The sequence below is a fragment of the Sorex fumeus genome, unplaced genomic scaffold, assembly GCF_029834395.1.
Source record: "Sorex fumeus unplaced genomic scaffold, SorFum_2.1 ptg000265l, whole genome shotgun sequence".
In the NCBI taxonomy this organism is placed as follows: domain Eukaryota; kingdom Metazoa; phylum Chordata; class Mammalia; order Eulipotyphla; family Soricidae; genus Sorex; species Sorex fumeus.
Window position 1 is genome coordinate 2,154,297 of NW_026606322.1, and position 14,433 is coordinate 2,168,729.

Below are 14,433 nucleotides of genomic sequence, written 5' to 3' on the forward strand. Positions count from 1 at the left end.
TAGGGCCAATGACACTATAAAATTGACCTCCTCCATCTCCCACACCCATTCCTCATTCCCTTACATAATCAACATATTTTTCAGTCAAGTTAACTTTGTCATGGTTAGTTAACTTTGGTTATATTCCAATAGTAGAAAAACTATCGTATAATTATTTTTTCCTTATTTTGCTTAGCATAATCATTTGAATTTCCATCCATATTCTAAAAGACATCCTTCGAGGGAATTTCTTAACTGAAAATGTTTAGACCAATATAACTGCACCTCTTAATTGTAATATGACTAATAAAAATGTCTGAAACATTTTTAATGGAGCTAATACTCATATTAGTTACATTCAAAGATATTACAGTGCTATATATTATAAATTTCAGTCAGTATAAATTTTGGTTGTGGATAGAAACTAGATTTTTGGTGGCAATCAAAACTAGTATATGTAGTAGCTGAATTATAAAGCTATTTACCCAAAACCATATATCTTATAAACTAATGCTACTTTAGTTAAAAAAAAAAATACAGCTAACTTTGAAATCCAAAACAAAAATGTAAAGATTGGAAAAACAGTTTAAAGTTTAATTCCTCTCATACTCATCTCACTGAGATAAATTTTTAATAAAATTATGTTTACTTTTAATGTCGAATAAGGTAATGTTTATTCTAGAATATTCATCAATATTCTACAATTTGGATCAACAAAATATCACTTCATACAAGACTCAGGTGCTCTAGAAAAGCCTATAATTTCAAACATGTAGCACAAAAATTATAGTGCAAAAAAAATTACAAAAACACAGTCACAGACCCTTTACAGTTATTTATTTTTAATGTTCAACTTTAGTGAATAATACCACAGTAAATCAAAATCAAACATAAACTAAGTTCCTGGAGATTACAAAGCTCAACAACATAATGGATTCATTCTGAAATGCCATGACTAGAAGGAGAGAAACAAAGAAGGCCTCCAGTGATGTTGAGAGGTTTTAAGAGAGGGAGGAGGGAACTGATATATACTGATTTTTGTCAGAATGGCCTCATTAAACAAATTTTATTACATTGACAAGAGGTTTGTATTCGGGAACAGAGGAAGGCAGTGACCAGACTCAGTTTTACATAAAGCACTTCCATGTCAGCACAATTCTAGAAATTCTAAAATTCACAGCTTCCATGCTCTCTACTTGTCAAGATGTCCGATGTCCATTAAAAAATATTTTTTTATGAAAATTTATCAACTTATTAAATGTATCAAGTACATTTTCCGTTTTCTAGCCTCCACATCTAAGCAAAAGCTATTAAACAGAATAGAATCTCTAGTCCAGTCAGGTCTAAAGACATAAACTTAGCTTATATATTAATCATGAAATTTAGACATATTCATTTCTTTCCCAAACACACTCTCAATTCCCTTATATACCAATTCCATCCTTAACTGAAAAACAAAGTTTTAAGATTTTTCTTCTGTTATCAATGATTTGCCTATGGCAAAAGCTCTTTGGTTGACAATATAAGCAACTCTTTGAAATGCTTGCTTGGAAGAGATTAGTGAACAGTTTACTGCAAGCTATCCTTGAGGGCTTTGGCAGAGAGACTGGGACTTGGAAAAAGTTGTCTTTAAAAGTAAAGCCAAAAATACTAGATAAGAAAATACACGAAAATGTTAATACTGTTGGTTAATTGTAGAAAAGAAAATTCTTCTAGTTAACCTATTTTATGGAAAGTTTTGGTATAAAAAAATTAAATTTTCTTTTGCACAAGATTAAGTCATTTTATATTAAGAAGGGCAGCAAGTCACTAAAACACTTGTCATCAAAGGTAGGGATTTTTATGGAAATGATTATTAGAGAAAAGAGGAAAAAATAGTGAAAGCTCACTCAAAGAGGTCCTGAAACATTCTCTGTCCCATTGCTATATATGCATCCTTCTCTTCTGGTGTCATCTGAGTCACCAGCTCCGGCCTCTGGCTCACTTCGCTATAGGAGAAGGAACGTCCAGCCACCATGACAACAGGGTCATCTGCTACTTCCTCAAATTCATCGTCATCCTCCTCATCTTCTTCCCGATGATGTGCAGCCATAGCTGCTGGACGGGGTGGGGAGTCGTCGTCTGACTCGCTGGTCTCACTCTCTGAGTCACTGCCATTGCCAGCAGAGACAGGAGCAGCTGCCCCCACTGAGCCAGCTGTGGCAGAGGGGGTCTTCTTCTCGTGAATAAGCAGTGCTCTCATGACCTCCTCGTTATCATCCAGCCCTGCACGTCCTTCATCACGGTCCTGAAATGTGTCTATACCTATGCCACCTGGGAGGAAAAACCCATCAAGTTAATACTCTTAAAGACCTGTCTTTGTAAGTATTAAAAATATAGTATTTAAATACATTTAAATAGAACAGGGTAAGACACACTTTACTGCTTCAATTTTTTGAGCTGTCTATAACATTCAAAATGACTTTCACAAAATTAAACTGAAGACACAATGGTAAAATATTTTAAGGATTGTTGAAAAATTATAGTGTGGATTCGAATCTGGGTTCTTCCATGTACCGCACCCTGGAAAGTTATTTAGTCTCTAAACTTCAATAGCTTTTTCTACAAAATGAGGTGATAAAGCATCCACTTTCCAGGGCTACAGATAAGAACATATGAAATAATGTGTATGAAGAACCATGCTGGCAATATAAAAAGTCAAAATATGACTACTCTTGCCCAGAGTAAAAGCCTTACAATGCTCTACGTTATCTAGAGCCTTTCTTGCCCACCTACTTACCTCTGACCCCCACTCTCGCCCATTCCTTAAGAGCCAGCCACTCCCACTGTATTCTTTGTACACACTACACACACCTGTATTTCAGGGACTTCTTAAGGGTCATTTACATCTGCCAGGGATATTTTTCCTCTAGGTATTCGTACAGCGAATTCCCTTTCCCCATTTCTTTACACAAATACCTTCCTATTCCTTTAACAGTTCCCATGGTTTTCTCTCAGCGTTTATTTTCTAACATAAAAAGTAAGTCATGTCATTGACATCCCCTTCCCCAGGCTGTAGGCTCTCCAGACAGATATTTATCTCCTTTTATTCAATGATATATACTATGTACCCAGAACAGTGTGCCTATCTCTAAACAAATATTTGATAGATGACTGAATAACTGGCAGTTTTATTTACATAAAGCAAACTAAATGTACTCTGAACTCTTTATTAAACAAACAAACAAAAGAATACAGTGTCAGGGATTTTCTAACATATCTATCATGTCTATATACATCTTCATTTTCTATTTACATCACAAGAAATTAAAAAAAATTTAGATTATGTATTTCTAAAAAATATTAAAATATATATTAAGTATTTTAATCACATTTTATATCTAGGGCTGGAGCAATTGCACAGCGGTAGAGCCTTTGTCTTGTGCACAGCCAGCCTGGCCAAGCCGGGTTCGATTCCTCCGTCCCTCTTGGAGAGCCCGGCAAGCTACCGAGAGTTTCTCGCCCGCATGGCAAAGCCTGGCAAGCTACCTGTTACTTATTCAATATGCCAAACACAGTAACAACAAGTCTCAAAATGGAGACGTTACTGGGCTCGCTCAAGCAAATCGATGAACAACGGGAGGACAGTGTTTGTTTGTTTGTTTTATATCTATAATATATATATTTTAAACATTTAAAATATACAAAAGCACTGAAAGTGTTTGGAACCTGACCTCTTAACTCAACTTCTGAAAACCCCATTTATTAGTTTTATGATTTGAATTATATTATGCAGTTATAAGAAAAGATAAAATCTTTGATGCAACTCTCATCGAACTGAAGGGCATTATATTAAGTTAGAAGAGGACAAATATTGGAATATTTCACTCAAATATGGCATGTAGAAAAAAATCAAACAAAACAAGCATCACAGGAAAACAAAGTAAACAAGAATTAACAGGAGAGTTTGGCCACTCCAAACACAACAGCACTTTTTTAAGAATATTAAAAGATAAATTTTTCTAATCTAAAAGTAATGATTTAAAAGGCAGCCTATTTTTTATTTCAACTAAGCTGAAATGTAATACAAATATAATGGTTGGTTTAAAAGATCATTTCTCCAATTCTTGCTTCTTGCTATAATGTAACTTCTATGAAACTGATATTATACATTACTAGTGCAAACAATACTGCCCAGAAAATCTCTCATGTTTTCTATTAAACTTAGGATATGTTAATTTTATTAATGTCACTCTTACCTTCCTTCATCTCTTCAGAACTATATGCTCCTTGGACAGTGCTCTCTCTTAACCAAATGGGTCTCTCTTTGGCAGATTTCCCCTCTAGTGAGGTTCGATGAAGTTCTTCTTGGTCATCCATGTTAATGACAACATTCTGAGTGTACATGTCCTCATAGGAGGGAACTTTGGTCGCCCAAGCTTCCCGGTGGTGCCCACCAGCCAGGCCAGCAGCTCCAGCAGTAGTCGCTACACGGTCCTTGCTATATAAAAAAAAGGGCGGGGATATGAAAAAGATAAATTAAAGTTGCGGTCTTCAGAAAAGAAAGACATATGGAAAGGTGGTTACCTTAGTATTACAAATTGTCAGCAAATTTCACAGTACTCTCAGTTACACTTCTTGTTAATGGGATGAAAACAGCAGAGAAGGATAAGAGCAGTTCCCTGCTGCTCCCTCAGTCTCCCAGGGAGTCCAAGTTACAAAGATTCAACCTCAGCACAGCAGGAACACCGAACAACAATGGGGAAGAGGCAGAGAAACCCTCCAAGTTCAACGAGTGAAAACAACGGACATGGAAAGCACAACCAACACCAACCAGTGTTGTAAATTCTAAGAAAATTTAGTGACACAATGTTGAGGATGTTTCATGAGCTCAAAGAAATGATAGAACAGGCAATCAGCAAAGCACAACAAAGTATGAGAGCCAAAATGAAAAAATTAAAATCAGAAATGACAGAAGTAAAGAGTAGGTGATATAAGTAAACTCATTAGAAGCTGTAAGTAGTAGAATAACAGCAGCTGAGAAAAAGATCAAGAAGCACATAGATGAGATGGAGGAAACCTCTAGAAAACAACAGCACAAAAGTCTAAAAAGAAATAAACAGCACACCAGAGAACTACGGGATGAATTCAAGAGGATGTAAGAATTATCAAAGTCACTGAGAACCAAGAAAGCAAATCTGATGAAGAACAAATGGTTAAAGAAATAGTTGTTATGAATTTCCAGAGTTTAGGATTTTAGAAAAACTTTCTTCAAAGTTTAGGAATATAGGTGATCAAATACAAAAGAACCGAAGCATCCCAGCATAAACAGACTGTACAGGTTAGTCAGCTGGTGGGAGTGGTTTTCAGAGCAGGAAGGCAATGGCTAGAAGAAGCTTCCCTGAATAAATTGTACTACAAAGCAGTAGTAATTAAAACAGGATGGTACTGGCATAAACACAGGCCTGCAGACCAATGGAAAAGTTAAATATCCTGCCCAAACCCTCAAATGCGTGATCATTTAATCTTTGATAAGGGAGGAAGTAACATAAAGTGGAGCAAGGAAAGTCTCTTCATCAACGATGCTGAGAAAACTAGGTAGCTACATGCAAAAAATTTGAACTCATACCCCTAACACCATGCACAAAAAGTCAGATCAAAATGGATTAAAGACTCAATATTAAAACTGAATCCATAAGGTCCACAGAGGAAAATGTAGGCAGAACTCTCCATGACAATGAAGCTAAAGGCATCTTTGAAGATGAAGCATCACTGGACAACCAAGTGGAAGCTAAGGTAAACAAATAAGACTACATTACATAAGAAGCTTCTGCAACTCAAAAGAAACAGTGACAGCACACGACTGGGAAAAATTATTTATTCAATACCCGTCTGATAAGAGGTTAATATCCAAGATATATAAGGCACTAGTAGAATTTTACAAGAAAAAAAACAGAGGGACAAAGTCACGCGGGTTCCGGGGCCGAGATCTCCAAGCCTACTCAGATTTGGGCTGAGCATCCTCCACCCAGATCCTCCAAATTCCAGTAGGCGGGGGTCACACCCACCACCTGGCCCCCTGGCGCCGTGTAATCCCATCAACGGCCAAGACTCAGAGACTATAAAAACCAGCTCCCAGTTTTTATATGACATCCTATTATGCCATCTTATTATCTCATTCCTACTTTGGACAAACTGGCAGGCTACCGAATGTAGCCTGCCCACACGGCAGAGTCTGGCAAACTCCCTGGTGGGAGTGGTGTACCCAATATGCCAAATACCAGTAACAATGATGGGTCTCATTCTCCTAAAGAGCCTCGAATATAATCTCAGGGCTAGGATGAAGGAGACGTTACTGGGGCCTGCTCGAGGCAATCGATGATTAACAGGATGATTTGTGATTGATTGTGAACCCCATAAAAAATGGGGAGAAGAAATGAACAGAAACTTCCTCAAAGAAGAAATACAAATAACCAAAAGGCACATGAAAAAATTGTTCTACATCATTAATAATCAGGGAGATGAAAATCAAAACAACATTGAGATATCATGTCACACCACAGAGACTGGCACGCATCAAAAAGAACAAATACAACTAGTGCTGGCACAGATGTGGGGAGACAGGGATTCTTTTCATTGTTGGTGGTAATGCTGACTGGTTCAGCATTTTTGGAAAACAATATCAGCATACCTCAAAAAACTAAAAATTGTGCTTCCACATGGCCCAACAATATCATTCCTGGTAATATACTACTCTGGGGACCAAAACACACACAGCAGAGATGCTATCTGCAGTATTATATTCATTGTAGTACTATTCACAATAGAACCTGGAAAAAACCTGAGTGCCTGAGAGCAGATGACTGTATAGACAAACTATGGTACATCTACACAATGGAATACTATGCAACCATCAGAAAAATGAAATCATAAATTTGCTTACAAATGAGGACATGGTAAATGAAATGAATCAGAAGGAAAGGCGAGACATAGAATGATAGCACTCATTTGTGAGATATAAAAAGCATAGTATGAGACTATTACCCAAGGACAGTAGAAATGAGGGAAAAGAGAACTGGTTGGAAGCTTGCTAAAGTTTGGGGTGGGAAGGGAGGGCAGTTAGGATAGAGAAGAGACAACAATTACAACGATAGAAATGATCTGTCACTTGCACAAGAACTGAATGCTGAAAGTAGGTAAAGGGATATACATAATAACCTTTCAATACCTGTACTGCAAACCATAATGCCCAAAAGGGGGATGAGGGAAGGAGGAGGAGGAGAAAGAAGAAATAAGAAGAAAGAAGAAGAAGAAGAGGAGGAAGAGGAGGAGGAGGAAGAAGAAAGAAAAAGAGGAGGAAGAAAGAAAAGTAGAGAGAAGGAAGAAGGAAGGAAAAGGAAGAGGAGGAGGAGGAGGAGGAGAAGGAGGAAGAGGAAGAGGGCCTTCCCTGGAGACAGAATGGGGGTAGGGTGCAGAAGGAGGAAAACTGGGGACACTAATGATGGGAAATGTAAAAGGAAGGAAGAGAGGGAGGGAGGGGGGAGGGAGGGAGGAAGGGAGGGAGGAAGGGAGGGAGGGAGGGAGGGAGGAAGGAAGGAAGGAAGGAAGGAAGGAAGGAAGGAAGGAAGGAGAAGGAGAGACAGAGGGAGAGAGGGAGGGAAAGGAAGAAAGGAAGCAAGCAAGCAAGCAAGCTACAAGATCAAAAAAGAAAACTTGCATTCATAGCACATCTACCCATAACAGGCTTTATTTGCCAGAAGAGAATGGAGGGATATAAAAATCCAAAAAAAAAAAAAAAAAAAAAAAAGAACACCATGAATACTCTACCCAGCTACATTATCATTCAAATTTGAAGGAATGACACTGAGCTTCAAGGACAGGTAAAAGCTTAGAGAATTCACACCTTAAAACCAGTTTTTTGAGAAGTGTCAGAATAGCTTTTCTAAAGAACAAGACAAACTTCCCAGCATGTGGCGTGAGTACAGCACTCACTCATGGCACCTATGGTTGCCCTCTACAGTCTAGATTAAGAAAAGTGTGTTTTCTTCTAGTTTGTTTGGGATATTATATACTCTCAATAACAAGTTAATGCCTCATTGTCTCATTTATATTTAACGTTCTATGTTTGATCAAGTTCTTTTACAACAAGATTTTTATTGCTATCTTTTACATATAAATGCAAAAACTTAAGCAGTACCAATATTTTTTAATATAGAGTCACTATTACCTTTAACAGGATAAAACACACTTTATACTTTCATAAGGCTATCCAGATTTTCTCCCTTAAATTTTCCTACTTTAACTTTTACATTTGTAGGATTTACTATTTCATATAAAATTTAAAATTCACTAGCACAAATTATCCATAAAAAAAAGGCCCTCCCGTTGATCGTCGATTTGCTCGAGCGGGCCCAGTAACGTCTCCATTGGAGACTTTTGTTGTTACTGTGTTTGGCATATCGAATACTCTCGATAGCTTGCCGGGCTCTCTGAGAGGGGCGGAGGAATCGAACTCGGGTCGGCCATGTTGGCCGCTTGTAAGGCGAATGCCCTACCGCTGTGCTATCGCTCCAGCCATAATATTCTTTAAATTCATATACCTCTAGTGTACTGCACTGCACTGTCCTCCCATTGTTCATCGAATTGCTCGAGCGGGCCCAGTAACGTCTCCATCGTGAGACTTGTTGTTACTGTGTTTGGCATATGGAATACGTCACGGGTAGATTGCCAGGCTTTGCCACGTGGGCGAGATACTCTCGGTAGCTTGCCGGGCTCTCCGAGAAGGGCGGAGGAATCGAACCTGGCTTGGCAGGGTCAGCTGCACGCAAGGCAAACACCCTACAGCTATGCTATTGCTCCAGACCATTACCTCTAAAAAGGAAATATTTAGTTTCTGAAAAAAATTTACTTTATCAACCTAAAAATTCCAGTCTTGTGGAATTCTATTCATCTCTATGTATGGCGATGTCACCACTCACACACACATACACAGGAGATATCCCTCATATGTAAGATAAGAAACTAGTAAGAGTAAGGAGTATGTCCCTAGGCCTGAAATCAGTACTACCTGACATCAGTCTGTCCTCTAAACCCAAAATCATGTGAAAGATAGCAAAGACATTACTACATACATCTTTTATATTTGGGCCAGTGGGGTACTACCCCTTCCCCCTCAGCCCTACCCCCTACACACATATATACTTACACCTCAATTTACTCTACTCAGTAAGTAGCCAGCAATTTTGGGGGAATACTTAAACAGCATGGCATATTAACAAAAATAAACTGAAAAGCAGAAGTAGTACTAGTAGCTGTCTACTATAAACAATGCAACAGATCAGTTCTCAATTAACTGGGAATCTAACCACCCACCATTAATGCCTACAAAATTTGAAGAACAATGGAGAAACTAAAGAGCTCAGCTGCACTGGCAGTTAGGGACAGAAACCCAGGCAAGTCCCCAAGCCCATCAAAATGCTTGAGACTGGTTGATGAGGACCTAAAATGAAAACTCACTGCACTGCCAATGGAAATTAAACAAGCATGTGCCAGTGAAATTAAGCAACCACTAGAGAGAAACTCAACCAGCTCAAAGAACCTTTCAGAGGATGACAGGTCCCATATATATGGAATCAAAAGAAGCTAAAGAGCAAGTCATAGCAGCAGAATCTCTGGGGAGAACCGCACAGAATAACTTCAAGACAAAACACAAGCCAGCATTGGCAAGGAAGTTAAACAAAGGAGAAACAAAAGAACAAAAGTAAATGTAAGGTACTTAATGAACAAAGATAAGAAAAATAATCCCTGAACTATAGGAATACCAGAAAATGAGGGGAAAGGGAAAGGGGAAGAATAAGTGGTGGGAGAGACAACTGCTGACAACTTCCCCCTTCTCGGGAGGAGGCAGCAGCAGATCCAAGAGGCCAGAAGAGTCCCAAACAAAACAGACTCAAGCAGATCAACATGAGGATACACAGTAAGCAAAACAGCAGAGAGAAGAAAAACCTTAAATATAAGAGAAATAATCTAAGAATCACAACAGATCTCCCACATGAAGTGGTAGATGCAAGAAACTAGTGCAATGACATATTCAAGTTTTTTGGGGGAAAAAAACACCTCTCAACCTAGAGTCAGTCTACTATCCTGAAAAGCTCTCATTTAGATGAGGATAAAAATATTCTCAGACAAACAAGAGCTTGTGATAGCTAAAACAGCCCAGAATGAACTACTGAAAAGCCACTTACATAAACTAGATAGATAGCCAACTGCAGAAGTAACAACCTCACACAGTAAAAGGGCCACACAGCCCTTTAAATCAATAAGATTTGTCTGAATGTGAATGGACTAAACTCTCCCATCAAAAGGCACAGAGTGTCAGGATGGATCAGGAAATAAAATCCACCCATTTACTGCATACAGAAAAAACATCTAAAATCACAGGATAGACACAGGCTCAGAGCAAAAGGATGGAAAACAATTATACAAGACAATGGGGGAGGGGGGAGGGGGGAGGGGGGGTAGAAGCTGGGACAACCATACTCAGACCAAATAGCATTTAATCTAAAGAAAGTAATTACAGATAGGAAGGGACATTACTTAGTGATCAAGGGAACAATAGTACTAACTTTTTTTTTTTATTACTGAGACATTAGTGAGACACCATGAGATACAGTTGTAGACTTACAAATTTTTGTGCTTGGGTTTCAATTATACAATGATCAAATACCCATCCCTCCACCAGTGCCCATTTCCCACCACCACGGATCCCAGTATCCCTCCCACCCCCCATCCCCCCCGCCCCCCGCATCCCACCCTGCCTCTGTGGCAGGGCATTCCCTTTTGTTCTATCTCTCTTATTGGGTGTTGTGGTTTGCAAAAGAGGCAATATGCACCAAATGTAAAATCAGCAACGGTTCACTGTAGACTGTTTACAATAGCCAGAATCTGGAAAAAACCTGAGAGCCTGAGAACGGATGACTAGTTAAAGAAACTTTGGTACATCTACACAATGGAGTACTATGTAGCTATTAGAAAAGATGAAGTCATGAGATTTAAATACAAGTGGTACTACATGGAAAGTATCATGCTAAGCTAAATGATTCAGAAAGAGAGGGACAGACATTGAAAGATTGCATTCACCTGGGGAACATAAACTAACAAAATAGGAGACTACCACACAAGAATAGCCGAGATAAGTACCAGGAGGATCATTTCATGGCTTGAAGGTCAGCCACACATGCTAGGGGAAAAGGCAACTCAGATAGAGAAGGGAGCATCAAATAAAGGGTATTGGGAGGAACCTCCCAGGATGGGAGATGCATGCTGAAAGTAAACTATAGACAGAACATGACTGCCACTCAATGCCTCTTATGCAAACCATAGCACCAAAAGGAGAGAGAAAACAAAAGGGAATGCCCTGCCACAGAGGCTGGATGGGAAGGGGGGGGGATGGAGGGTTGGAGGGATATTGGGATCAGTGGTGATGGAAAATGGGCACTGGTGGAGGGATGGGTACTCGATCGTTGTATAATTTAAACCCAAGCACAACAATTTGTAAGTCTACAACTGTACCTCATGATGTTTCAATAATAAAAATTTTTTAAAATAAATAAATAAAAGTCTTTTGCTCACAAACCTAAAGAAACATGGGTGGAAACAAAAAGATGACAGCAACTCCATTTTGGAAAGTCAGACTCCATTTTTGTACCTCAGTGTCATGAATTTACAACCTAGTAAGAAAAGCATGCCAGACCCCAAGGGCATGAGCATAAACGCCCAGACATCTGACAACAGAAAACAAGGATGATTCAAGTAAAGGCAACAAGTTGTATTAACTGCTCAGCTCTGTTTCTCTTCTGCACCCTCCACGTGCTTGCTCAAGGCTGTGAGAATGCATGTGGCAGGGGGCACCCAGACTAGGAGGCATACACCCAGCCACGCAGGCAGGAGGGCAAAGGGCTTAATAAAATCTCACTGGAGGACGATTGTAGATCCAAGTCTCTTAGGTTTGCTAACCCTCAGTGCTGAATCTCTTGTATGAATGCCCTCAGCACTGAGTCCCTTGTATGTGTGTGTTTTGGAATGTGAATAAAACCTTGAAATACCTGTCCTGTCTCTGTGTTTCAGTTGGTGGCTGAGCTTAGGTTTGTGGCCAATTTAACATCTGGACATTCCACCAAGATCTCTGGCACCTAATATTTGGAGGTTTAATTGAGATCTCTGACACCTAACAGAAACACAATAGTAGTGGGGCACTTCAACATACCCACTGTTCCCACTCAACAGATCAACAAGACAGAATGTCACTAAAGACATAAGAGCACTAAATGAAGAACTAGAAGACGGGGACCTTGTCTTTTTGAGAAACTTTGAAGCTTTTTGCTGCATACACATTCTTCTCTAGTGCACATGGAACATGCTCCAGTATAGGTCATATATTAGAGCAAAAGAAAAACCTATATAAATTCACAAACATTAAAATTATACCAAGCGTCCTATCAGACCAAAAATGCCACTGAGCTGAAAATTAATCATAAAAAGAACACGTGGAGAAACCCTAACACTGGGAGACTGAACAACACACAACACGATTAAATAACAGCTGGATCAAAGAAGAAATCAAGGAGGAGATGAAAAAAGTCATTGAGATTAATGATAATAAAGAAACAAGTTATCAAAATCTACAGCACTTCCTCAAGATAGTTAAGGCTATCTATAACAAATCTACAGCAAATACTATTCTTAATGGTGAAAAACTGAAAGCATCCCAGTGAGATCAGATAGCAAGCGAGGGTATTCACTATCTCCACTCAAATTCAACATTATATTAGAAGTCTGAGCAACAGCGATCACAAAGGCAAGAAAAGGAAATCAAAGAGGTAGAAATTGGAAAAGAAGTCAAATTATCTCTATTTGCAAATGACATGAAAACCCAAGAGTCGACAAAAAAAGACTTCTAGAAACAACAAACAAATATAGCAACGTGATCAGCTACAAAGTCAATACACAAAAATCAGTTGCATTCCTATATAAGAGATGTAAGAGTCTATCCCATTCAAAATAGTGTACAAGAACATCAAGTAGCTAGGAATCAACTTAAAAGAAGTGGGAGATCCACACCAAGAAACCTTCAATATCCTTTAGAAAGAAATAGAAGAAGAATGTTGGAAATGGAAAAAGATTCCATTTTCTTTGATTCGAAGAATCAATATTGTCAAAATGACTATCCTACCTAAACTACTACATAGAGTCAATGCAATCCGTATCCAAATTCAGACAACATTCTTCAAGAACTTAGAACAGGAAGGAAGAAAAAAGTCCACATAAGTAAACTTAGTGACAGCATAAGAAACTGGAAAAAGACCCACAAAAGAAGCCAGAAGGAGGTAGAGAGAAGGACACAAACGTAGCACTGAAACTAATGGCAATAATTTGTGTTGATATGGATGTAGTGAAAAAGAAACTCTCATCCACAGCTGGTGGGAATATTGGATGGTTCAACCCCTCTGGAAAACATTATAGAGGGTTTTCAGTAAACTTAAAATTGAGCTTCCATATGACCCAGCAATTCCACTAGGGGATTTACCCCTAGCACAGAAAAACATTCGTTCAAAATGACATATGTAGGGGCTGGAGCAACAGCACAGCGGGTAGGGAGTTTGCCTTGCACGCAGCCAACCCAGGTTTGATTCCCAGCACCGCCACAGGTAATTCCTGAGTGCAGAGCCAGGAGGAACCCCTGTGCATCGCCAGGTATGACCCAAAGAGCAAAAATATATAAATAAATAAATTGGAAAAAAATGACATATGTATACCATTATTTACTGCAGCACTCAGTTCAGTAGCAAAGATTTGGAATCAACCTAGATGTCAAGAACAAATCAGCAGATCATGAAGATATGGTATATATACCCAATGGAATACTATGACACAGTAAGGAATAATGAAATCATGCAATATGCTGCAACATGGATGGAACCGAAAGACATCATGTTAAATGACATACGCTAGAAGAAGAAAGATGGTATCACTTATATGTGGTGTTTAGAGTAACTGGATGAGGAAATGCAATGGTTTAAAGGGGAGATGCCTACATCACCGTTGGTCCAAAAGTGCAGGGAGGAGAAGAAAATATAATGAGTGGAAGGCAGGAGAAGAGACAGATGTGAAGCAATAGGGGGCAAGGGTCAATCAATGCACACCAGTGGTTAAGGCATGATAGAGCTAAACAACCAAAGCACAGAGTCAACAGCACTGAAACTATGAGACCAAAATTTAAATAAACTTTAAATAAACTTTTAAAAAAAGGTGCCTGTTGAGATGGCAGGCTGGAATGGGGATGTGAGAGAGAAGCTGGGAACAGTGATGCAGGGAAGACAAACCTGGTGGCAGGATCAGTGATAGAACACTGTATGTCTAAAACCCAACTATGAATAACTGTAAATCATAGTGCTTTCACAAAACAAAATGAAGGGG

At 38.9% G+C, this 14,433-nt stretch overlaps 1 protein-coding gene across 2 annotated transcripts in view; it reads right to left on the reverse strand.

The window, feature by feature from the left end:
- Positions 1-14,433, reverse strand: part of GTF2E1 (general transcription factor IIE subunit 1) — a 66,948-nt gene that overhangs the window by 11,682 nt on the left and 40,833 nt on the right. Inside the window, exons 4-5 of one of the 2 annotated variants that reach the window (XM_056109339.1) lie at positions 4,218-4,459; positions 1,869-2,292 (exon numbers count right to left, since the gene is read on the reverse strand). In XM_056109339.1, coding sequence (XP_055965314.1) covers positions 1,869-2,292; positions 4,218-4,459 — 666 coding nt within the window. Of the gene's footprint in view, positions 1-799; positions 2,293-4,217; positions 4,460-14,433 lie in introns of those variants that run through there. The other variant, XM_056109340.1, reaches the window with a different exon arrangement.